This window comes from Sciurus carolinensis, chromosome 7 (genome assembly GCF_902686445.1).
Source record: "Sciurus carolinensis chromosome 7, mSciCar1.2, whole genome shotgun sequence".
In the NCBI taxonomy this organism is placed as follows: Eukaryota; Metazoa; Chordata; class Mammalia; order Rodentia; family Sciuridae; genus Sciurus; species Sciurus carolinensis.
Genome location: NC_062219.1, coordinates 7746096 through 7771675, shown reverse-complemented (window position 1 = coordinate 7771675; position 25580 = coordinate 7746096). Strand labels below are relative to the sequence as shown.

The 25580-nt window shown below is 55.7% G+C and overlaps 1 protein-coding gene across 2 annotated transcripts; it reads left to right on the top strand.

Moving 5' to 3' along the window:
* The first annotated feature begins 170 nt into the window (after positions 1 to 170).
* Slc22a1 (solute carrier family 22 member 1) lies at positions 171 to 25580 on the top strand. Of its 2 annotated transcripts, XM_047559101.1 has the most exons (11): positions 808 to 1358; positions 6206 to 6309; positions 6714 to 6868; positions 9025 to 9193; positions 10446 to 10560; positions 10754 to 10860; positions 13492 to 13706; positions 16148 to 16256; positions 22193 to 22305; positions 23278 to 23377; positions 25372 to 25580. In XM_047559101.1, the coding sequence occupies exons 1-11, from the start codon at positions 948 to 950 to the stop codon at positions 25436 to 25438; spliced, it is 1665 nt and encodes a 554-aa protein (XP_047415057.1). In that variant the 5' UTR covers positions 808 to 947; the 3' UTR covers positions 25439 to 25580. The 2 variants fall into 2 exon arrangements, with proteins under 2 accessions (XP_047415058.1, XP_047415057.1); XM_047559102.1 differs by lacking the exon at positions 22193 to 22305 and having other exon boundaries at positions 171 to 1358.

Genomic DNA, 25580 nt, shown 5'->3' with positions numbered 1-25580 from the left:
AGTGTCAGGGGCTCCCTGGGCCCTGCTGGCTGCGGTCACTGCTCTGGTGATTGTCCCTTTGCCTGTGCTGACAGACTGGCTGCTTGCAGTGGAGACTGCCCGGCTCTGTGGCCCACAGCCTGTCATGGCCCTGGAAATGTAGAGGGACTCGGTAGATGTTTGTGGAGTGAACCAAGGACCCAGCAAACGAGCTGGTGACAGGTCTGCAGGGCAGCGGGACCGTAAGAGCCTGCGGCTCCACCGTGAACACTGACAGTGGCTTGGCCCCTCGGCCACTGTTCTCCCAGTTGGGGGGGGGGGGTGGCACCGCCTCCAAGGCTGTCACCAGGGGTTTGACAGCACACGTCTTGGTGCGAGGCTGGCCTTTCTGACGTGGATAGTCACCGAGTGACCTGTACTTCTTCATTGCCCCCTTTGCAGTGAGTTTCTGGTCCCACGTCCCCTGAGCCCAGCAGAACTGAGGCCTGGAGAGCCCGTCCCTGTGCACTGCGGGCTCCGGAGAGGTGTGCTGGGAGGCGGGCCACGCCGACCGCAGCCGCCCCGGTGAGGGACTGCGGGCTGAAGACAGGACAGTCACTTTGCCACCTTGGACTTCTCTGGGGTCTAGACATTTCCTAGTAGATGACCTCTTTGGAAAGGCTGGTGGTGAAGGAGGCCCCTGGCCTGTCCTCTCCTGCTCCGCGGGTGAACCCAGGGCTCCCAGGGCTGGCGCTGGGCTGACCGGTTTCCCAGCGGAGCAAACAGTCGCGGCCTCGTGCCTCCCCCTGGCCTCACATCAGCACTGTGGGGCCAAAGGTCATTGCGCGTGGGTGGCTCCCAGGTGTATCGTGCCTGGGCAGAAACTGGATTTCAAGCCACCCATCTCAAAGTACCTTCAATGAGACACTGAAGGCAGCCACGGTGGCCCAGAGCAGGTCTGGCCAGCTTGGCGAGTGTGCCGACCAGCCATGCCCACTGTGGACGCCGTCTTGGAGCAGGTCGGGGAGTTTGGCTGGTACCAGAAGCAGGTCTTCCTGAGCCTGTGTCTGATCTCCACGGCCTTAGCCCCCATCTACCTGGGCATCGTCTTCCTGGGCTTCAGCCCCCCGCACCACTGCCGGAGCCCCGGGGTGTCCGAGCTGAGCCGGCGATGCGGCTGGAGCCCGGCGGAGGAGCTGAACTACACGCTGCCCGGCCTGGGGGCTGCGGGCGAGGCCTCCCTCCGCCAGTGCATGCAGTACGCGGTGGACTGGAACCAGAGCAGCCTCGGCTGCCTGGACCCTCTGGCCAGCCTGGCCGCCAACAGGAGCCAGCTGCCACTCGTCCCCTGCCAGCACGGCTGGGTGTACGACACTCCCGGCTCCTCCATCGTCACCGAGGTAGGCGTGGGTTCTGTGTCTGGGGTGATGTGGAGGATTCAGGGACAGGCCGGAGATGGACGGAGCCGGTCCAGCCCTTACGTCAGGCAGGAGGGCAGCGTCTTGCTCCTTGTGCGTGCCGCGGTGTCACGCTGTGTCCTGGCCTGCCGCATTCTTTGCCTCGAACTCTGGGAGGAGGAGAGCTGAGACCCTGGGAGCGCACGGAGCAGGTGCACTGAGGGCTGAGATTCTACCGGGCGCTTAGGGGTCTCTACTCCTGCCCCACCTGCTTCTCCCGAGCCTGCAACTTCACTTCTGTGCTCCCCCATGGTTGCTATTGTGAAACCCTCCACTCGAGTGGTGACAGGTCACCTGAATGATGGCCACTGAGATGGAGTGGCATTGCCTTGCCTTTGCTTGATCTCAGACATGCTCCTTATAAGCTGAGCATCACTGGGTAAGTTACTCAGCCTCTCTGAGTCTTCCTCATTAAACTGGTGTCATAAGAACTTGCCTCACTTGCAAGATTCAGCTGAGAACTGCGAGGGCACTGGCCAGATATCAACGCGTCATGCTTTGGGGTCCTGCATGTCCTGGGGGGCAGGCAGTGGTGTCCCAGGGGCCTTGCTTGGATGATTTAATTGGTTCTTTGAAAATTTTGCTTTGAGAATCTTTTAGTAAAAAGGACCACAAGAGTTTTTTCCTTTTATGGATCTTCTGTGGGCTTGCCAACTGGAAAAGCCACAGGCCAGGCCAATTCAGAGGCCATGAGCAATGGCTTGGCTTTGGTGAGGACGTCATGCACCCAGAACCGGGGGTAACGCCTTGCAGGCCCCTCCCTAACACTGTCCGTCACCACCCCGCCTGCTCCAGGGCCTCTCGGTCTCCTTCTTCCTTCCATCCCTTTCCTTGGTGGTCAACACATCCGGGGCTCTTCCTGGAGGAAGGCCGTGTCCCGCCCCCTGACCTGGCCAGTGCTCTGCCTGCTCAGCTGGAGCAGCTGCTCTGTGTGCTGCTGAGCAGACGCCGGTCTCTGAGGCATCCCGTGTGGCAGCTGAGTCACCTGGCTCGCCTGCCCGGGATGCCCCGCTCTGGGACTCAGAGCAGACCACGGTGGGGACCTGTCTGTTGTCCGGGACCAAGACATCTGCTCGCAGGGACCCGGCCAGTCACTGGTCCAGTTGCTCGTCCGTCTGCTTTCCCCTGGGCATGCTCCGGGCTCCCCCTCTGTCCCAGCCCTAGGAGTGACACCGAGGGGACGGAGGAGTAGTTGTGCGGTCCCCTCAGAGTCTGCAGTCTCAGAGGGCGTGGTGGGCACGAGACCACGTCTGCTAGGGGTGCAGGGTGCGGGCTGGGGGGCTGGGAGGAGGGAAGCGCCCCCGCCGAGCTGCGCCCGGCATCTTCCCAGCAGGCCTCGGGGCATTTTGGCCGGCGAGGCGGGGGCTCGGCGGTTAGTCAGTCCAGGCCTGGAGAACACTGGAGGCAAGGGTCAGGGTCGGCAGACTTGCGCTGCCTCCAGGGAGTTGTTAAGTCGATTCCAACGGCAGCCTCTCGCCTTGGGGTCATCGTATGGCATCCTTAGGGTTCCCCGGAAAAATACGGAGGCCCCTGTTATAGTTTAACTTCAGAGAGTAGAATTTATTTTTTTAAAACTTTTGGAGTCTTGCTATGTTGTCTAAGCTGGTCTCAAACTCCTGGAGTCAAGTGATCTTCCTGCCTCAGGCTCCCGAGTAGCTGGGACTGCAGGCATGGACACTGGACCTAGCTAGAGGGTTGTACGTTTGTTTTTTAGGATAATTATATGCTGGATATTGCATGATATTTTATATTGATAACTGGGGTTGGGAATGCAAATGTTGCATGGAATATATTTATACTAAAAAGATTATTGCTTATCTGAAATTGGGATTTAACCAGGCACTCCGTATTTTTATTTACTACATCTGGCAAAACTACCTTAGGGCCTTAGGGTTTGGTCTTATTTAAGCAAAGGGAACAAGACACTCCTAACTAGACCCACTGAATGGTCTAGAAGCAGGTTGGTGGTAGGATCTGAGTCTTCACAAGGAGATGCAGGAGGCGGCCAGAAAAAGAGCCCAGACAAGAAATGTCAATCAACATGACATGATGAAACGATGACATGCTACAAGCGTGTGAAAGTGGCTGTGGGTCAGAGAGAAGGAGGGGACCGTTTGGCTGAGGGTTCTGGCCTGAGCAGGCAAAGGGAGCCACTTAGCACTGGGCTGAGGACCCAGGAGAAGCAGCAGCTTGACCAGGTGAAGAGGTGATGCGCTCAGGCCACAGAAAGGAGCAGAGGGGACAGAGGCAGGGGGCAGAGGTTTTGTAGAAGACATCAGCTACGTGTGGGGAAAGAGGGGCCTTCGGATGACCCCAAGAGCTAGGGTCCCAGGACTGTGCCCAGCAGGGACAGTGGGGAGGAGCCACTTTCAGGAGCATGTCCATGGTGCTGGCCTGAGTCTGCTGGGTGCTGGGACTCGTTTGCAGGAGGCAGTGGAAGTGCAATGGAAACCAGCCCCGGACGGTTTTAATCTCCTTCCAGCTGCTCTCAAACTGCCCTCTCCTCGCTCCTCATCCTACAGCGAACGGGTTCCTGTGGGATTGACTGCGGTCGTTCTTTCTGTAGAACTAATTTTTAACCTAGTGTTGCCTTGGACGTTGGCACTGGCTTGGGCAGGAAGATGAGTGACCTTGTTTGAACAGCAGGTTCAATTCCCACTCCAAGGCCTGGGGCCCAGGGTCACGAGGACCCCTGGGCAAGGGGCGTGATGTCCCCTGGCCTTTGACTCCCTGTCGGGAGGGTCTGCTCTGTGCCTGGCTTCAGCCACAGCCCCACCCAGCCCAGGCATGAGAAGGGGTGGTCAGGCCAGTGCACCCGGCCTGCCTCGGCCTGCGCGGCCCCCTGCATTCCCCCTGTGACCACAGAGAGGGATTTGAGCGAGGGCCTGGGTGGTTCTTGAGAGGAGGCAGTGGACAACAGCGCCCTGTGCTGGACAGGGTGGCCAGGCCCTGGTGCAACCCCAGCAGGAACAGTGACTGGGCTGAGGGCACCTGTCTGGCCCTGCCCTTTGTGCCACCCGGGCCTCTCTGTGGGCCAGGCCTGTGTTTGCAGGGTGCACACGTGAGCCTGGGTGGGGTGGAGGGCTGGCTCGGGAAGGGGGGAGTCGCCGTCCCTGCAGGGGCTCGGGGACTCATCCCCCTCGTGACTCGGCCGAGTCCGTCCTTGTGGGCGGCAGGATCAGAAGTGAGACGGAAACAGACCACTTGCTCCAGCCCAGGGGGCCGTCTGGCTGTGTGCGCGGTCCCAGGCAGGGAGGCCATGGAGACTTTCAGGAAGGGGACGGGGCAGCTGACGGAGGCACAGACTTGCAAAGACTGGATTGAAATCAGAAGGGCGGCCAGAAGGGACGAGAGAGGCCAGGGGCCATTGTCCTGGCTGACATGGGGGAAGTTCAGGCAGACCCTTGGTAGTTGGAGACAGACCTGGGACAGCCAGTAACACCAGGGATGGCCTCTCCTGCATTCCGACGGCAGAGCCCCTGGCGTCAGGAAAACCAGGGGCTGCACAGCTGCAGAATGACACCCTGAGAGGGTCACCCGGGGGAGGGCCCAGGGCAAGGTGTGCTTCAGGTCGCATTTTAAAGGAAATTTTAAACGTTGGATTGGTGGAGGGGATGAGCGTGACACTGAGCAGCATCTCGTCACTCCCACGGGACAGGACAGCTGACGGCCAGGCTCCCGTTGGCTCCTGCGAGTCGGTGTAAAGAGGAGTCCTCACTGTATTGCAGAGAACGCGTCGCTCGGGCCGAGGGCTCCTCAGCCAGTCAGAGGCGCTGGCCGGGTTCAGCCTCAGGCTCCGAGTGTCTGACCGAGGGCAGCTCTGGAGGTGGGCGGCGTGATAAATAAAACTCCTTAAAGTCAGTGAGACCCCTTGGGGCTCACAGGTGAGACAGGACAGGTGCACATGCCTGATTCTGATGGGGACCATGAAGCTCCAAGTTGCCCATGACCTGTTGCCATCCCACACCCCAGTGTCGCTTTGTCTGCTGGAACCACGAGCCGGAAGCCCGCAGAACAGAGAGGGAGACTGGAGAGAAGGAGGCCCAGGAAGGGCCCAGCTCCTGCCTCCCACCCTCAGGCTCCCGGAGGCTGCCCCTCTGTGGGCCTCACTCAGCTCTAAAGTGGCAGTGGTCCCTGTGCATGTGCCAGCGTCACCCTGTGCCCTGGGGGGGAGGTCCCATCCCCTGCTTTTCTCCCTCTGGGCTCTGGAGTCAGGCGCCTCCGCTTCCGCTACCCCTCCTCCCCCTCCTCCCCCTCCTGCCTCCCTGCTCCGTCACCTCTGGCCCTCGGAGTCTCCTCCCACTTCTCCGACTCACTCCTGACACTGGAGCCCCATCTCACCTCCGTCTGCCCCTCCCTGCCAGAACGTCCCCTGTCACTGGGGGAACTTGTCTGATTAAATTCACGAAGGATCCTCAACTGGCTCTGGGAAACATCTTGTGTTTCTTTTGCTCCATTTCTTTCGGGGAAAGCCGTCAGCTTGCTTTCTTTCTAGAGAACTTAAGGCAGCCACGTCTCCTGAGCAGGCCTATCTGTTTCTGCTCCTTTTCCAAAGTCATTGTGTCCTTTGATGGTCAACTGTGAATGGCAAAGCACCTGACCACAGCTGCTGTGGCTAACGTCCCTTTGAGGGCATCAGAGACTGGCATGTGCTGAAGCTGGCTGTCTCGAGTCTTAAGAAGCTGTGCTGAGGGACCGCCTGAGGCTGCTCGGGGGCCTGGCCTGTCTGGGGGAGGGTGGAACGTGTGGTTCTGGCTCACGCGACCTTCTGTTCTGGGTCTCGCGGGCAGTTTAACCTGGTGTGCGCGGACGCCTGGAAGGTGGACCTCTTTCAGTCCTGCGTGAACCTGGGCTTCTTCCTTGGGTCCCTGGGCATCGGCTACATTGCAGACAGGTGCGTGGAGCCTGCCACTGTCAAGTCCCCACCATGACAGGAGAGGGTTGGGGCAGGGGTGGAGGACGTGGCCACTTGGAGCCCCTTGCAGAGGGTGGTGGAGAGGGGACATGGAGGCAGCTTTGGGCTGCCATGGGGCTGCCTGGTGGGGAAAGGGGAAGCCAGGTACGGCGCAGAGATGGGACAGGGGCCGAGGGAAAGGGGAGCAGGCGAGGTGTGCTGCAGGCTGTGGGCCGAGCGGTCATCTGGAGAAGGGGGAGGTGGCCAGGAGAGGCTCCTGGGGCTGCAGCGAGGGGAGTCCCCCTCAGACCCAGAAGCCTGGCGGGCGAGGCACAGGGGTGTCAGCAGGCAGGGGGCTGGTGTGGCCGCCTGCTCAGCCCCCGCCCGCCTCCTTGTCTCCACAGGTTCGGCCGCAAGCTGTGTCTCCTGGCGACCTCGCTGGTCATGGCCCTGTCGGGCGTGCTGACAGCGGTGGCCCCCGACTACACGTCCATGCTGCTCTTCCGCCTGCTGCAGGGGATGGTCAGCAAGGGCAGCTGGATGTCTGGCTACACCCTGAGTAATCCCGGGGCCGAGGGCTCCCTGGGTGCAGGGCGGGTGGAGCCCGTGAGGGGCCGGGCGGGCTCTCAGGGAAGGAGCCTTCAGGGTGGAGGAGCTGGGGTCGCTAACCGAGTGTCCAGCGACAGGGCAGGCGAGGGGTAGTGTGGCCTCCTCCTCTGTGGCTGTGGGTGGGGGCGCAGGGAGCTGAGGGTGGGAGCGAGTTTTCACTTACGCGTGAAAGAGCCGGCCACCCCTTGAAAGACGTCCAACCCGGCGGGTTTAAAGGACAATCCAGAGTCAGGAGGGAAACGACAGAAGAGACAGACGTCACGGGTTACGTCACGGGTTTTCAAAAATCGAGGTGTAAAGCGGCGGGAGTGGCCGACCTCGTAGCTGTTCCTCTTACTCCGCGATGGGTGAGAACGGAGGCAAGCGCGCCGCCCGTGGAGGAGAGCGGAGCGAAGAGCCCGTGGGTCTCCCGGGCCCTTGGGTGGCGCACGGCAGGCCAGGAAAGCTAACCCACATTTTTGCTTCTTTAAGTAAAAAGCAGCAGCCTGGCTGGTCATCTCTAACACTGATGCCCTAGCGCTTGGCCTTCTGAGGGCAGGTCACGGGGCCAGGAGAAACCGTGCTGCCTTGGGAAACCACGACGAGCTGGGGTTTCGTTTGGTTAGTTCAGTGACATCCTGTGAGCTCCCTGTGCACTGTGGGGTACGTGGATCAGAGGAGTAGCTTGGGCAAAACCCACGCTCCAGCACTGAGCAGCTGTGTGACCTCGGGCGAGTGACATAAGCTCTCTGTGCCTCAGAAACTTCAAAATGGAAGTAACAATGGTGCACTCTTCCTGACAGGCTCAGGCCAATGCCTGCCACACAGACGCCTCTCTAATCGTCACTGATGCTTTGCTTGGCAGGCAGTGGTAGGGGCTGGGGTGCTGAGATAAATAAGGCTTCCTTCCCACCTTCAGGAGCTCAAGGGGATGCGTGGGGCAGGTGCCAAAGTGGGCTTTTACCCTGGATAAAGGAAGAGCCTTAGGAGACTTCCGTTCCTTGATGGGCTTCCCCACTTGCTCCGGACACGCACTCCCTGGTTCTCCTCTTGCTTGCTGGAAGCTCGTTCTCATCTCTTTTCTTGGCTCCTGATTTACATGTCAGGACCCCAAGGGCCCAGGATGTGACCCTCCTCCATCCCAGACCTGCTGCGTCCACAGACCCTCACCCCCATAGGCACAGTGTCCACCCCGGTGGCTCAGGCCACACAGGTTGCCGTCAATGCCACGTCCCCCTTTTGCTTCACACTGCTCCAATCCATTTGCAAATCCCAAATTGGCTTTATTTCCCAAATACACAAGACCCCCACCCGTGTCGTGGCCTCTGCTGGCCCACAGTACCACCATGGCTCCATCTCCAAATGGGCACCCTGGCTGCAGCTACGGCCAGCTGCCAAGTGAGCCTTTAGAAACAGATGGTGGCTCGCGGTTCTCCTCTGTCCATGCAGCTTTCCAGAAAGAGGCAGAGTTCTCGTAAGGCCCCAAGACCCCACAGGATCGCCCCCAACTCAGACCTACTTCCCAGCCTCCACACTCTGCCCCTGCGACCCCCAGGATCTCCACAGCCTGCCTCCAGACCTTGGGGTATTCCCGCCACCTGGCCTGCGCTGTCCAGTCATCTGAACGGCTGCCTCTCCCACCTCCTCCCCGTCTCCTCCAATTCTGTCCATGTGACCCGCCACCCCCACGCTCCTGATTTCCCTCCTTCATTTTGCTGCTTGTCCCCCCTTGGCACAGATCACACTCCAACCTAGTATGTAATTTAAATGTCCCTCCCGTGGGCTGCCGGCCATTAAGAGCGTGAGGCCCCTCCTGCCCTCGAAGCCTCTCAGCACCCACAATGGCCCCAGCCCCAGTGGATGCTCACCTGGGCGAAGCCGCTGAACACTCCTGGCCCTGAGAGAGTCCAGCTCGGCTGGCCGGAGCCTCTAGGGGAAGGTGTGGGAGGAGAGGAACGTGGAAGGTAAGTGAGGAGCCAGAGGGAGGGGCGGCTTGGGGAGGAGGAGAGATGGAGGCCACGCAGGGAGGAGCTGGGAGCGGGCCAGCCAGGGCCTGGGAGAGGAGGGCCGAGGGGAGACTCTCGGCCCTGCTTCCCCTGGGAGCCAGTGGCGCCTTCTCTGTTTCAGTCACGGAGTTCGTGGGCTCGGGCTACAGGAGGACGGTGGCGATCCTGTACCAGGTGGCCTTCTCCGTGGGGCTGGCGGGGCTCTCTGGGCTGGCCTACGCCATGCCCCACTGGCGCTGGCTCCAGCTGGCCGTGTCCCTGCCCGCCTTCTTCTTCCTGCTCTACTACTGGTAATGCCCCCCGCGAGCCAGCAGGGGCTGGCACAGCTTTCCGCTCCACGTCCTGTCTGCCCTGGGGCCAGCTCAGTGGGGCAGAGGGCCCATGTGACCCCTGCTGCCACACAAGACCCCCATCCCCACCTGCCAAGGGGCCCTGGTGTCCACACGCCTGACGCGGAGCTGTTTCTGGAGACTGCGTACGGGCCTTGTGTGCCCTTGGGCTGTCCTGGTACTGCCAGATGACCCGATGACATCGGGAGCTGTCCTTAGATAGAGCCGTCAAGCTCACACCCCCTAGATGGACCGGAGCAATGCGACGAGTCAGACGAAAGTCCAGGAGCCTAGTGCCGCCTGCCCCGCCTGGGCTTTCAATGTGCACCTCGCGGGTACGCGAGGCCAGCCACCCGCACTGAGCTGGCCGCGGGGGTCCTTCTCCTGCCGGCTGAGGAGGCAGCTTTCCAGGGTTGCCCCACAGCCTGGGGACATCTTGGAGAGGACCCGCCTGTGGTGCCTAGACCATGGAACAGGGTCGTTTTGCCACCAGGCTCCGCCTCCTGCAGCCCTGTGAAGCTCGGGCGCCGGCTCTGGGCGCCTCCACTCACTTCTCCCCGTCATCTACACAGTGATGCCGGCGTCCACAAGGCCCTGACCCGGCCACAGAGTAGGGTCTGATCTTGGTTGAATCGATTTATGGAAGAATGATTAGAAGGGCTGCCCAGGGTAGTGTGTCCCTGGGAGGCGTGGACACTGGGTCGCTGTCCAACTGTCCAAACCAGGCGCTGCTCTTAAGGGCTGTGGGCAGCTTGCAGGGTCTGGAGGGAAAAGCAGCTGGGGCCAGGAGGGCAGAGGAAGCGACAGAGGGGAATATCTTATCTGTGCATCTCTGCCACAGTTCTTCTCTGTGGGGCACTGGAGTGGACCCAGCCTCTCTAATCAAAAGCTGGTCCTGAGCGTTGCACAGTGATGGCCGGAAGGTCTGGGGACCCTGCTCCTGGAGAGACGGGCCCTGCCCCACAGAAAGAAGACCAATGGGGAGCTGTGGTCCCTTCTCTCTGTGACTCTTAGCAGGTGGACCTGAGTATGAGGGACCCTCAGAGCTCATGACGGGACCACACGGGCCAGCACACGATGGCCCTGGGCCTCATTCACCAGCAGCTTGAGGAATCACAGTCCCAACCTGGGGAGGGGGTGGCACCCTCTCCTCAGCGTTTTAAGTCAGGTGAGTTCTGGGGCAGTGCCACCTGGTGATGCCCCGTGTCCCCAGGTGCGTGCCAGAGTCTCCCCGGTGGCTGCTGTCACAGAAGAGAAACACTCAGGCGATGAAGATAATGGCCCACATCGCCCGGAAGAACGGGAGGTTGCCTCCGGCTGACCTGAAGGTGGTGGAGCCAGGATGGCATTCCTCACTGTGCGGATTTGGGGTGGTGCGGGACGTAGAAGATGCTCCTGGGGGTCCCTGGGGAAGCCGCAAAGCTGTGCTCGTGGTCAGGGCGTGAGAGCCAGCAGTGACCGTGGCCTACCCAGGGGCTGTCCGGCTCGCAGCTCAGTGGGTGATGATCTGTGTCCCCCTAGATCCTCTCTCTCGAAGAGGATGTCACTGAAAGGCAGAGCCCTTCCTTCATGGACCTGCTGCGCACGCCCAACCTGAGGAAGCGCACCTTCATCCTGATGTACCTATGGTGAGGCCCTCGCCCTCTGCCTGGCCGGACCCCTGAGCTGCCCCGACAGGGGGTGCAAGAGGGAGTGCAGAGCATCGTTCAGGTGCAGGAAGAGACGGGCGAGGAGCAGCCTCCGTACAGGGGTCGCGCACAGAGCTCTGGCGGAGGCCTTGTCCCCGGGGAAAGCCCGCTGCGGAGGGAGGATGGTTAGGGTGAGAGCGGCGCAGGGAGGAGTCCGGCCGCCTCAGCTGCACGAGCCTCCTCTGCGAGCAGCAGCCAGGCCTTGGTGGAAGGTGGGGGAGCCTCAGTCCCTCTCCCCACAGTTGCTCTCAAAGAGGAAGGACGTCACTGGAGCTCAGAACCCTCTCAAGCCGAGCCCTTCCAAGGGGAGACGCCTTTCCTTCCTCACATCTAAAAACTTACGGACCCACTTGAGGGTCTCTGTGCTTCCTTTATCCATTGGTCAGAAAACGCCCGCCCACACGTGGGCTCACCCGCTTGCCCTTGCCCACGCCTGCCCCTCTTCCACTTGCTGGCATGAGAAGGGGCCTCAGCCTGTTGGATCAACTCTTCAACATGGGCCTGTCTCCTCAAAACAAAGCGATCCTTCAGTTGCTCTCTGACACCCGGGGCCCAGCAGCCAGACCCTGGGTCGCCCCCTTTAATGGGGGCAGTTCTGCCTCCCAGTTAGAGTTGCTGGCACTGCCACGTAAGGTTCTATTGAACCAAGAGTTGACCTAGTAGGGCAGTGCCTGGCGCATGGTAGGCGCTCAGTAAATATTTGCTGAGAGTTGAATGAAACACTGCTGTTCCACGGAATCCATCAAGTTCGTTAGACTTGAACTCACCTTGCTCTGCCCAGCCCTGGGGTCCTGCACCTGACCACACAGTGAGCCCTTGCAAAGCTGGGGCAGCTGGTGGGTTTCTGTGACGCTCGTGTCTGGTTCTGCAGCCTCTCTGTGTGGAGCCTGCAGATAGAAAGTTATTTGCTCACCTGTACTGACCCGGCTTTCCCTCGACCCCGACCACCCCACCACCCAGGGTGGCACTGGGTGCCTCTGTTCTCTTATACCCACCCCGATCCAGGCACATCTGGACACTGGCTACTGACACCCTCCACAGACTGCCTAACCCACTGGGAATTGAGCCAGGTTCCTTTGGTGGCCTGCCAGTGCGCCTTACATGATCAGGCCCCCGACGCCTTCTCCCCCCGTCTCCCTCTGTCCCCACCTGCTTCTCTTCCTTACTGCATGCACCTGGGGTCTCTGCCCACCTCCTGGCTGTTTCAGTCTCTGACTCAGCGTCCTCATCAGCAGTAGGAGCAGTGACGGTGTTTAGCTCACAGGTGAATTAAAGACAGGATTTGCGTAGCGCTCTGGGAACAGAGTCAGGCATAGATACAGGAAATGCTCCTGAGCACAAGGATTTTCGGTTGCTGTTGTTTTAATATGTTCATGCAGTTCAGGGTCCTGCCTGAAGGTGGCAGCCCTGCTTATTTGTCACCTGGTGAGTCCACAGGCAAATCCAAGTTGCGCATTCTTTTCCCTTAAGCCATTTCACCAGCAGGATGGGACGGTTCCACCTGACTGACCGAGTGGCGCGGGTGGCTGGGTTCTCTGAACTGAGTTGCATGTGCGTGCCTTCCTTTTTTGTTCTTTTGACCCTTTTATTCAATCAGTAGTGATTTGGGACAAGAAAAGAAAGCACCTCAAGGCTCCTCTGTCGGAGGCTATAACACAAGGGGCACATTAATTAGGAGCAGCAGGTGCCACCTCAGTTTGGGGGCTCACCCGCAACTTGCTGGGACAAGACCAGGATTTCTTATTGACCAAAATCTCATTGAACAATGTAGACACAGATTCGATCTAAGATGTCTCTACTTTCCAAAACGATATCTCTCCAAAGTGACACACAGCAGCCTCCGAGACTGGGCTGGAGAGTGGGCGGTTTGGGCAGGCCCTCCGTCTGTGTGCGTGTCCTGTGACGTGCAGATAGAGGGCCCTGAGGGGTGTGGTACCGGGAGCACCCTGTCTTGGGCTCTGGATCCTTGACCTTGGAAAGATGATGATGATGACGATGATGCTAACATCGAAAGCCCATTTTCTCTGTGTACCTACTGTGTGCCAGGAATTCTAATGGGCACTTTTGTCCATTAACTCAGTGAATGCTTGAGACAAACTCAATGTGTCAGAGACTCTTATTATCTCACTTACAGATGAGAGAACTGAGGTCCAGAGAGGTCAGTGAACTTCCTGAAGGTCACACAGCTTATGAAGCAGTGTAATGCCTGAAACTGCTTGCTCACGACTGCCTTCTCCTGCCTGCCTCTTTGGGAGCCCGTTGGCCTGTTAGAGGAGGCTGGGCATGTGTCGTGCTGGGAGAAGTGTCAGATGTCTAAGAATGCCGTGCATGGCAGCAGCCCTTGTTTCTATCCCCAGGGGCCTCGGGGGTGTGAGGCATCCTCTCGCTTCATGAAGAAATTTCTCTTCAGGGCCCTTCTATGGCACCCTTCCTGAATTTCGCCCTCTTTTTGCATTGTTCTAGAACATTCTATGCCAAGTGACACACGTCCCTCCAGCAGGCGGGGCGCCCTCCCTGGACGGCTCCTCCTGTGCGGGGCTTGCCTCTGACTTGGACCCTGCTTTCGCCCAGGTTCACCTGTGCCGTGGTCTACCAGGGCCTGGTCATGCACATGGGGGCCACCAGCCGGAACCTCTACCTGGACTTCTTCTACTCTGCGCTGGTGGAGTTCCCAGCGGCTCTTGTCATCCTGGTCACCATTGACCGCGTCGGCCGCATCTACCCGTTGGCCGTGTCCAACCTGGTGGCCGGGGCAGCCTGCTTGGTCATGCTGTTTACCTCACACGGTGCGTTGCCCCTCGTCTTCGTCTTCCAGGGGACTGAGTTGTGGGCAGGGTGGAAACTCTTTGGCAAGACTGGAACCAGACGGGGCGTCACCTTCCTTCATGATTTCTTTTTAAAATTTTAAGTTGGGGAGTAACCAACACATAACGAGCGCTTTATAACTGCGTGGCCGGTAAGCCTGGGTTTGGGGACACCCGGGCGGCAGGGGCCAAATGCCCGCCCAGCACCCCGGGCGTCCCTCCCGCTTGTTCACACCAGGTCAGCACAGCCCTGCCCCAGGCGCCCGGCCTCTGGCCACAGATCAGCTCTGCCTGTCCCGAAGGGCACACGGCCCAGCCATGCGCCAGACGCTTCCTTTCCTTCTGTGTGCTCGGAGGTCCTCCTGTTGCTTCCAGTGTTTGTCCCTTGGGGGCAACGCTGGGGTGGGCGTCCTTGTGGCGGACCTGTGTCCCCGCTTCCCACGGGCACAGGGCTGTGGACACACTCGCTGGGCCCCGGGAGGCACAGTGTGGCTTCAGTCCACACCGCCCAACAGATTCCCCAGAAAAGCCAGACTCTCCTCCCAGCGGTGCTGCATGTCCCCTTTGCTGGGCCTCACCAGGGCCCCTCCAGGCCGCAGGTCTGCGGTTCTCACGGTCCAAGATGGAGCAGGCTGCGGGGAAAGTTAGGCAGCTCGGCTTCACTCGACTTGAATTCGAGAACGGACGCTGCCTTTGGCTTTCGTTGGCTCTGGAGATGTGAACGATGCAGGCAGGGCTGCTCCTTTCTCCTCCTTCACTGCTTGTGCCCTGCACTTGGTGGCTCTGGTGAGTCATGCCACCCGCCCTGTTGCAGGGAATTGTGCAAAACGTCTTGCGAAATCTGTATCATCTCTTTTTTCTTGTGGTGCTGAGGGTTGAACCCAGGGCCTTGTGCTTGGGAGGCCAGTGCTCTACCAACTGAGCTACATCCCCAGCTGCAAACTCTGTATTAAGAACCAGGCTGGAAGGTGAGAGATCAGAGGAGCGGGGGAGGAAAGCTCAGTGGGCAGGACAGAGAGGGAAAGAGCAGAGTGGGTCAGAGGGAGGGAGTCCCCCGTCCTCCCCACCTCCCACTCTCGGGACCCCTGGGTCAGATGGAGGAAGGGGCGGATCTTAAAAAGCGACAACTCTGAGCGCCCGAGGAGGGTGCTGAGGGCCCAGCCCACTCAGTCTTCGCAGGGCGGGGCCCGAGCAGCTCCTGCCTCTCTAGGCGTCAGAGACAGGCGGACACAGAGGCCTTGAAACGCTTCCTAGAGTGTGAGTGACAGTCACAGGATAGGGAAGGACAGGGCGGGGCCGGGGCAGTGTGTGGGCACTGCGGGGAGCATCTGAGTGACGTCCCCAGGGAGCCAGGAGGCAGCAGCCTTGGGCTGTACCCCAGGCACAGCAGGAAAGCCTGGTGACTTCGGGTGGGAGTCCCTTGGTCTGACTTTGATGTGAACGTGTCCCTCTGGCTGCTGTAACGTGCGGCCCCAGCCAGCCGGGCAGGGTGGGCACACCTGTTCTCTGAGGGCCGTGAGGCGTGTGTGTCCAGGGAAACCTGCCCGGCCCTCCCCAGGAGCATCTCCTTCCGCTCTGGTCTTGTGGAGGCTGGGTGGGGTGCGGGCCTTGCCAAGGCTCAGCGGCTTCCCGAGAGACCCCTGCGCTGTGTCCATGCAGTGAGCAGCCTCCCTCCTTGGGAAGCTCTCTCCATCTGCGTGAAACAAATCGAGTCTCCCTAAGTCTCCGGTGTCTGGGGACAGGGGCCAAGATCGTGCAGTGTCTATGACCTCAGCAGCCTTCGAATGAGCCAGTGTGGCTCGGGACACTTGCATCATGGTGTCGGAGGCCACGTAGGTGAATGGACGGCAGGGGTTGTTGGGGCCTGTGTTCCTTCCTGGGATGCCCATAACCGTGGTCACCCCAGTGGGGTGAGGGCTTCCCAGCAGCTTGCTCGGGGATCAAAGATGTTTTGGTTGGAGACCAACATAGATAGAGGATTTGTTCAGGGATGACCCTGAGGGAGCTCTTCCGTCACATCCGTCCTAATGTTTCAGGGTTGTGCTAGCAGGTGACACTATTCTATGATCATCAAAAGGTCAGCTTTTAAATCCTGTGGTCACAGTGGGAATCTGACACACATCATCTCTAAGACTCATGACAACCTGGACGCTGGCTGTCATCATTCCCATTTTATAGCCACCCCAAAGGTGCCAACAGCTCGGTCCCACTGTCAGGAGGCACAGCAGAGCCTCGAAACCCATTCCTTTCTCTGGTAAGGAATGGACTCTTCTCAGACGTGTCACCGCCAGGTTCTGAACTCTCCCCGGCTTGGTGCACTCATCTGAAAATGAAAGGGTGGGAGAGGACAACCTCGTGGCCCAACCCAGCCCGCCATGACTTCCCTCAGCAGCCAGAGAGCCTCCCTGCGTGTCTCTCTGCAGGTCTGCACTGGCTGAACGTTGTGGTGGCGTGCCTGGGCCGAATGGGGATCACCGTTGTGCTGCAGATGGTCTGCCTGGTCAATACCGAGCTGTACCCCACGTTTATCAGGTGAGCCAGGCGTGGGGGCGGACACGGAGGCAGCCTCCTGCCGGCCAGGTGCACGAGGATCAGCCTTCCCCAGGTGCTTCCTCGTGTCCCCAAGGGCTGGTCAGTTGGATGCTGGGCACTGTTAGGAACGCACACTCAGAGAGGTAGGGTTGGGCGTCAAAGAGAAGGTGCCTGGTTATGGGAGAGAAGGTGAAGTGTGGCCGCTGGAGTGGACCAGGGGCGGGGAGCATGCGGGCTCTGTAAACAGGTGACACAGGAACAGAGGCTTCTGGGACCGAGGATGGAGCGCCGGGCGGGTGGCGGGAACGCTGAGTCTGAGCTGCGCCTCAGCGCTAGCCGGTGTGTGGGTGTCGACACCTCTGCGGTCGCTTCCTTTAAACAGCTGGCGCCGGATAGTGACACAGAGCCTTCCGCACGTAGGCTTCCGGCTGGCCTTTCCACGTGTTATTGAGAACCCTTGTCCCCAGGCATATACGGGGAAGCCGAGGTTCAGATGGGGAGCGAGACTTTCCAGGGTCACGCAGCTAGAAAGTGCAGGGCCAGGACCAGGACCGTGTCCTTCTGCCCTGGACACGTGTGCTTTCTCCACTCAAATATGTCACTGCTCTGAAAACAGAGGAACTTCAAAAAATGTAGTGAAATGGGACATTTACAGCCTGAAAGCTCTTTGAGTGTTTGGCGGGTGCGTCAGGGGCGTTCACGTTGTGTGATCCATCTCCAGAGCTCCTTCCACCTTGCAAAGCGGTGACGCTGTACCTTTAAACAGCATCGCTTTCCCCGCTCCCCAGCCCCTGGCAGCCACGGTCCCTCTCTGTTGCTATGATTTCATTACTCTAAGAACTTCATCTAAGTGGAATCATACAGTGTTTCTGTGACAGGCTTATTTTACTTAGCATGATGTCTTCAGGATTCATCCATGTTGTAGCACAGGCTCAAATTCCTCCTTTTTAAGGCTGAGTAATATTCTACTGTGTGTAGGTACCATATTTGCTTATCCATTCATCTGACAACAGACACTTGGGTTGCTTTCACATTTTGGTGGAAGTGAATAGGGCTGCTATGAACATCGGTGCACAGATATCTCTTGGAGACTCTGTTTTCAATTCTTTTGGATACATATCTAGATATGGAATTACCAGTGTTACGATATAGACATGATGTGTCCCCCAGAAACTCCTGTGTTAATGCAGGTGTGAAAAAAATCAGATTATAAGAGCTATAACTGAATTGGTGGATTAATCCATTTGGTGGCTGATTAACACCTTCCTGCCTGAGCTGAGTCGCTTTCCTCTGCCAAGCTCTTCCACCAGGATGTGCTGCCTCACCTTAGCAATCGAGCCAGCCAGCCATGGACTGAACCTCTGCAGCCACGAGCCCAAAATAAATTTTCCTCTCCTGAGTTGTTCTTGTCTGGTATTTTGATGAAAAGCTGACTAACACAAATGGCTCCCATGATAATCCTACTTCTAAGTTTTGGATAACCTCTGTCACCATTTTACATTCCCACCGACAGTCTACAGGGTCTCAATTTCTCCACAGTCTCACCAGCGCTTCTTTTCTTTGGTTTCATAGCAGCCACCTGCGGGGTTGAAGTGAAGTCGCATCGTGATTTCAATTTCCTTAATAATTAGTGGTGTTGAACATCTTTTCATTTACTTGTGAGCCATTCATCTACCTTCTTTGAAGAAAAGTCTTATGAAGCAATTTTCCCATTGTTAAAGTGGGCCTGTCCGGCCATCTTGCTGCTGTTGTTGATTGTGGTAGCTCTTTATATATTCTGGATCTCGATGCCTTAGCAGATGGATGATTTGCAAACATTTCCTTTCATTCTGTAAGTTACCTTTTTATTCAGTGAACTGTGTCCTTTGAAAAACAGAAGTTTTTAATCTGATGTGGTCCAGGGTCTCTCTCTTTACTTTTGTTGCCTATGCTTTTGGTGCTGAAGAACTCATTTTTTAAAAATCAGGCCTACATAGACCCAATCTACTTTTCCTTAACACAATTCCGATGGTGTGGCTCTTCAGCCCTGGAAGCCCTGCACACAATGGAGACTGTTTCTGGCGGCCCCCGGTGTTTCTAGATTCCCCCCGGCTTCAAGTTCCTTCTCGCTCTACCTCCAGCTCCTGGCAGCTGCGGATCTGATTTCTGTCCCTACAGTGTTACTGTTTCCAGGCTGTTCTGTAAAGGAAATGGCAAGACCGCCCATCCCCGTAGTCTTTGTTGCTTGGCTCCTTTCACCTTCACTGGGGGTGGGTTAGTTTGCCTTGCTGCATCTTTACTGCTGCAAGGTTCACCAGTGCGCGGATGTCGTTGCTTGAACATTGCACTCCTCCCAGTTTGGGGTGAGTTTGATAAGCCTGCTGTAAACATTCGTGTCCAGGTGTTTGGATGAACATATGTTCTCATTCTGTTGGGTAAAACTTAGGCGTGTGATTGCTGGGTCATGTGATCTGTGTGTGTCCGACTTTACGGGAAACTGCCCGGCTGTTGCAAAGGGCACGCCAGTTTGTATTCCCACCTCACGCGTGAGAGGCCTAGTTGCTCCGTGGCCTCATCGGTGTTTGGAAAGTCGGTGTTAAGCCATTAGGCGGTGGTTTTATCACGGCCCTACTTTTTTCTAATCCCTAGTAATGTCGAGCATCTTTGTAGGGCATTATTGCCATCTGTCTTATAGACTTGGTTTTAAATGAAGAGCATTATAATTATAAAAGTGACCATTGTATTTGATGTTTTAAAAAAAATTGCCATTATCTTAACTTGACTTTTGTTAGAATTTAGCTTATTACCACAAACCTTTTTCCTGTGCATAGATTCTTCTTTCCCCTTTGTCAGCATATAAGTGGTTTCTCAGAAAATCCCAGCTTACAAACCTCGTCTTACAAACCTGCTCTTCTCTGAGCCCTTCAGCGATGACCCTGAGTTATTCTCTCTTTTTTCTGCCTGTTCCTATATCAAAAGGCCCTGTCTCAAACTCTCATTTGTATAACATCGTTTGGACTGAGCACAGAGATGAAGGCAAAGTAAGAGAAAATTTTCTACATGGGCAGTTCTGAGTCCAGAGTCTAAAAAGAGTTGGGACAAATAATTCCATTGTCATGGCCACCAGTCCCAGGAGACTGACTCAGAATATAAACTGTCAAAGATGCTGTGTTAGTGAGCTTTGGGTTACTATAATAAAATACCTGAGATAATCAACCAAATTAGGGGAAAGGTTTATTTTGGCTTATCGTTTCAGAGGTTTTAGTCATGGGCACTTGGCCTTGTTATTTTGGGATAAAATGGCACAGTGTATCATGGAGTAAATGCATGGTGGAGATTTCTGTTCACCTCAAGGAAGCCAGGAGGCAAAAACAGAGAGAAGGTAGGAGAGGGATTGGGGTCCCATTACCTCTTTCAAGGGCACATCCCAGTGACCTCACTTTCTCCTGATAGGTCCCACCCCATAAGAGTCCCCACCCCCAGCAGCACCACAAGCTGGTGACCAAGACTTTAACACATGATCCTTTTGGGGACACTTATTAAAACCACAGTGAGTACCAAGTGTCTGGTTCTCTGTGGAGAAAGATCACATAACCTACCTCTGAGGGGCCCTGACTCCTATGCAGAGTGTGGGTGATGAGGATCCGCAGTACCTAGGAAGGGAAACTGGATGTTCAGAAACCACTTAAAACCGCACACATGCACACACTCGCATGCACACACGCATGCGCACACAGTCATTCAGATTCCAATATTTGTAGTCAATTGAACCAAATCTAACTTATAAAAAAGGATCATTTCTGTTACTTTGTTACTTTTTAAGTACCCCAAATTCAGTCACATACTATCTGAACCGTTTTGACCCTATTCCCGGAGGCTTCTGAGTTGAGCAGCTTTCTAAAACCCCAGCTTTCTGCAGCACAGGGAAGAACGCCCATTGGCATCGACGTGCCTGCCTTGCTTGGAAAATGGCCTCCGCGTTTCCCTCCCTCTCTGTGTTGTGAGCTCCTTGAGAACAGGAGCCACAGGTGTGCTCTACAGCCGCGCTAACCAACCACCTGATTCTTATAGAATGATGGACTGAAGTTCCACAGAAATCTGAATTTTAAACTAAAGGCTGAGCTCCTTTTTTTTTTTTTAATCTGCTGTGCACTTATCAAAAAGTTTTCTTGCTCTTTCCCATCTTGCAAGATGGTGGGTGAAGAAGCAGAGAAGTTAGACTCTGTGGAGGAGAAACATGGAGCCAAGCAGCCGGGGGCACTAGCATGGTTACAAAGGGAACCCTAAGGCTAAACCCCCTGGAGCGGGAAGCCCCCTGCTGCTGAAGCCTTGTGCCCACCTGGCTCTCCTGGTCTGCTGTGTTCCAGAAAGTCCACGGACAAGAGCACACACTTAGCTGCCAGACCCAAGGTTGGAAGGAAAATGAAGGAGGTTCTTGCTACTTTCACAAACACCAACTGGTGTTTGTGACAAGAATGATGGTCCCTGGGTGGTTAAGCCTGGGTGACCATTTCCCACGAAGACGAAGCTTCCCGTGGAGGATGAGCTGGGCAGTCACAACGAACACCCCGCGGTCAACTCGTGAGGAAACTGAGCTAGTGACACTCCTGGGACCCTCCTGGTGGTCCTCACCAGGGTCACAGAGGCAGGAGGGTGGTTTCCCTGGATCAGATGAGCAGTAACTTGCTACTCGTGACCTGACCCCTTTTCTTCAATCGAGTTCCTCAGCATAGAACACATTAGAAATGTGTCATGGCCACCACCGAAAATCTGACATCAGAAATATGAAAGTCCCCAAACTCTTCACTGTTTACTTCAAGAAGAAACGGAAAGCCCAGACACCAGGAAGGTGAGCGCTTCCACATGGAGAAAGAGAAGCATGAGATTACAGAGCAGTGCAAGGTTGACCAGAAAGCTCTGGATTCACGAATTTTAGCAAAAGTCAAAGCTATTTCTCAGCTCCAGCTATTTATCAATCCCTTTTTGATCTAACAAATGGAATCTATTATCTCAAACATCTTCAAATTTGTTACCAAGAACTTATTAAATTCTGCTACATTTAATTTTTTTTTTGTTTAACATTTATTTTCTTAAAAGGGTAAAAAAAAAGGATTATGGTGCATTTTTTTTTTTTTTTTTGCTTCTTGTGGAAATCACACAAAATCTATTAGAACAAGAGGGAAAATGCCTCCCTTAAAGCAGGATAATCTCTGGAAGTCATGATGTAGGGAGGCCAGTAGGTCTGGGAAGATGGCTGGCGAGGACACCGTGACAGCAAGCCTGGGACAGGCGGAGTGTGACCTTGAAGGGCGTGAGCACGCTGCCTACTTGAAGGGACAGAGCCGTGCACGACCTGGAGGGCTGAACTCCTTCCCTGCACATGGTGCAAATGATAGAAATGACTAACTCTATAAAGTAAGAGCTTAGAGCGAAGGTGTACGTTCCTGGGAGAGAGATTAAAGAGCAAAACGAGAGAAGAAATTGAAGCCACTCGGGAAGGAAACAGAAATGAAAAAAATCAAAGCATTTGAGAAATGAAAACCAACTTTAAAGCAGTACAAAAGAGAGTAGGTACAGGAAAGAAAGGACGAGATGGGACTCAGAGTGGCAAAATAAAATGGAAAAATGCAGAATTTGAAAGATCTAGCATTTATATATCTTAATGTTTTTAATATTAACACAAGTTAATGTGTACACACACACACACACACACACACACACACACACGCGCGCGCGCTCTGACCCTTACAGCTTAACCAATGTGCAAACGGCAGTTCCCTTGTTCTCTCTGGTGCAGAGGCTCCTCCTGGACCTTGCGGCTGGCTGTGGAGGGCTGAGCCCTGGAGAGCCCGGGACAGTCCCAGGAGTCGGCACTTCTGTTTGCTCTAAGATAAGGAAAATGGACTGTTGGGAAACCAAATCACAGGATGCCATCCTTTGACTCTGTCTTTTCCCAGGAACCTTGGGGTGATGGTGTGTTCCGCCCTGTGTGACATAGGAGGGATCTTCACCCCCTTCCTGGTCTTCAGGCTGATGGAGATTTGGCAAGGCTTGCCCCTCGTTTTGTTCGGTAAGAAAGCTCTCGTGAGCGCCTACCACCCTGCTTTCCAGCCTGCAGGGCCCAGCGCGAGTCCTTGACGTGCTTGCTGACGCACTTTGAGGACGGAGCATGCTCTTCGGCCATCTCTTGGGAAAGATAAGATACCTTTTCTAGGAAATGGCCAGAGATTTATATCTGATGGCTCCTGAATCCAGTAACTCATTCCCGAGCACAGACCCCATGGGCCTAGGACAGCCTCCTGCTTCCTCCTGCGATCAGTGAGCACGGGGCTCTGCAGGGGCTGGACCTCACCCCTTCTGCCTCTGGAGCTTAGAAACGGAGCGAGCGGGACTCAGAGTGCCACATCGGCTTTATTGCTGATGAAGTGGGGCTGGTGAAAGAACAGGAAGCTGCCCTTTCTCCCCCAGCCTTGAGCGCAGGGCTCTAAGACCCGCTGACCGAGTTGTTAGAGAGCAAAAGGCTGTTCCTGGGCAGAGAACACCTTGCACATGTGACAGCCAGGGAGAGGGGAGGGCGGGAGGAGAGAGAGGGGGAGGGAGGCCAGAGCGAGGGGAAGGGGACAGACAAGGATGGGGAGGAGGGAGGGAGCGAGGAGGGTGGGAAGAACGGGGAGCGAGGGGTCCCTCGTGCCCACACATAAACTGGTTATGCTCTGTATCAGTCTGTCTGTCCGTCTCTATCAGCACCGTCCATCACAACTAGTCAAAACTGAGTTTCACCGTGTTCTTGGGTCCACGTGGGTCAACAAATCCTCTCTAATCCTTAACGTCAGTTACTGTGAAACTTCATACGTCTGTGGAAGTACAGAGGCAACGACTCCCTTTCCTTCTCTGGCATTTCCTCGGTTACCCTATTGTTTCTTTTCTGAACAGTTTTAACAATAAGCAGTGCCCCACCCCGTCTGACATGTCTTTGGTGGGCTGGGAACACTTCTGAAGTTGTCTGTGCCCTCACGCCGCCCCTGACATCTCTCCCTTGAAGGGGTGCTGGGCCTGACGGCCGGAGGAATGACGCTGCTCCTTCCGGAGACCAAGGGAGCTGCTTTGCCCGAGACCATCGAAGATGCCGAGAACCTGCAGAGGTCAGGCCCCGGGTGATGGCGGGGAGATGGCGCCCTGCCCGCTAAGGGGTCACGATCTCACGCCACGCACTCCATTTCTTCCATCTTAAAAGTTTAGGAGAGCTTTACAGATATCTGTCCATCTCGGTAGTACTTCCAGGGCTGCCACGGAGGGAAAGGAAATTCAGTAGCCACTGAGAGGGTGTCAGGAAAGAAGGGAGCGTGAACGTGCGTCCATGACGGGCAGCTGCTCTAGACTTCACCCAGAGAACCATTTGCATTTGTCACTGATGGGTCGCAGGATCCCTGGCTCACCCTGAGGTTAAGACTATGCTGGAATGTTTTAAATCCATCTTCTGACCCATTAGCAATTGCTGGTTCAGATTCTTCAGTGATTTTCTTTACAAAGAATGGCTGGAAGTCTTGATTCTTGTGATGGGGGATGCTTTAGTGGAGTTTCAGATTCTAGAGAAAGGAAAGAAAGCAAAAGCACATCATGAAGCAATCTTTCAAGTCCCTTTCCAGGCCCAAGTCCAGGGGTTTTGTAGCAAGACACAGGTGCCTGTGCAGTAGAGTGACCTCAGGAGTCATAGGACCTGGGTTTAGACCCAGACATGGTCGTGAGACTTTGGGATTGTCACTGACCCCTTCAGAGCCTGACTTCTTTCCCTGTAATACAGCACCTCGTCCCTAACTTAGAGGGCTGCTGTGGAATTGAGTCGCCCAAGCTGGAGGCTGACTCTTCTCATGCCTGGATCACAGAGGATGTTCAATACATCTCAGATTGTCTCCATTCTTCTTGAAAAGTGTATGATTTCTTCAGTGATTCTCAAAACTTTGGAAGAATCACAAGGGAAATTATAAAAATGCAGATTCCTTGGTCTTGATTTAGGTAATGAAAGCAGGGCCCAGGCATCTCTGCCAGAGGTACCGCTCCCCCCAGGTGCTCTGTGGCCCTCCCCTGGGAGAACTCTGGATCACTCAGGGCTGATGATTGACAGGCACCATTTCAACTACACACGCCTTTTCCAGTTCATGATGATTTCCTTCTTTGGGGTTCAAGTGGTAGAAATACTCAGCTACTGTTGTGTTATCTGGTTTGATATGTCGCTTTCTTACTTGGTAACAGGCACTTGGAGGCCACTTTGTTTACTACTCAGTCCTCCCTGCCCGGGAAGCCAGGTGCTCCTGGCCTGAGTCCCACAGCCCGCACAGCCTCTGCTCTCCATGGTGCTTTTCCATTTCATAAAACGTCATTTCATTGTTTGTCTTCTGTGCTATATAATTCCATAAGCAGTAGCCAATCCATTCCCAGAGTGATCCCTTCTGTGACTCCCGTGTCCCTGCTTTGGGGAGACGTCAGGGAGGGGCTGCAGTGGTGACACTGCTGACCTTGTTGAGTGCTTGCAGCCTGCCCGGCTCACTGGAAGCACTTGGCACGTTCTCCTCATCCGCCCAAATCCTGTGCAGCACCTGCAATTGCTGCCAGACCCCTCGGACAGATGAAGGAATAATGACAGTTCCCCCAAAGCCACCAGATTCAAAGTGGAGTGTTGAGTGTTAGGTGCCTGGGGAAGGCAGCGGCTCCAGGTCCTTCCACCCTGGGGCGAATCCTGCAGGCCTGTCGCCGTGACTCAGTTCTGCCCCCTGCAGAAAGCAGCCTAGACAACACCTACCTGAAGGGTGGGCCTGGCTTCCAGTAAAGGTTTATCTCTGTGCCTTGATATGTGAATTTCAATTAAAAGTGCCACAAAATATTTTCATTTTGATTTTTCCACCTATTTAAATAATAATAATTATAATAATAGTAATAAATCTCAGCTCACAAACCTGACAAGCACAGGGTGCAAGCTGGATGTGTCCCTGGCTGTCGCTTGCCGCCCCTATTTTCCTGTTGTGTGCTCTCCTGGCTCTCTCTTTACGTTTGAGATGTTTGGCACACAGCTTTGCAACCCGAACTCCCCTGCTGACTGCTTCTTAATCTTAACTTGAATTTTCACTTCTGGTTGCTGCAGGAAAGCAAAGCCCAGAGAAAACACGATTTACCTTCAGGTCCAAACCTCAGAACGCAGAGGCACCTGAGAGAGCTGCTTTTCTGGAGCTGAAATGAGAAGACAGAGAATCGGGAGGGGGGATTCTCAAAAGGCTTCACTTTTCTGTGTTTTCCCTCAGACTTGCCTGCCCCCAAATTAATGTCAATTCTAAAAAAAATGGTCTCAGTGGG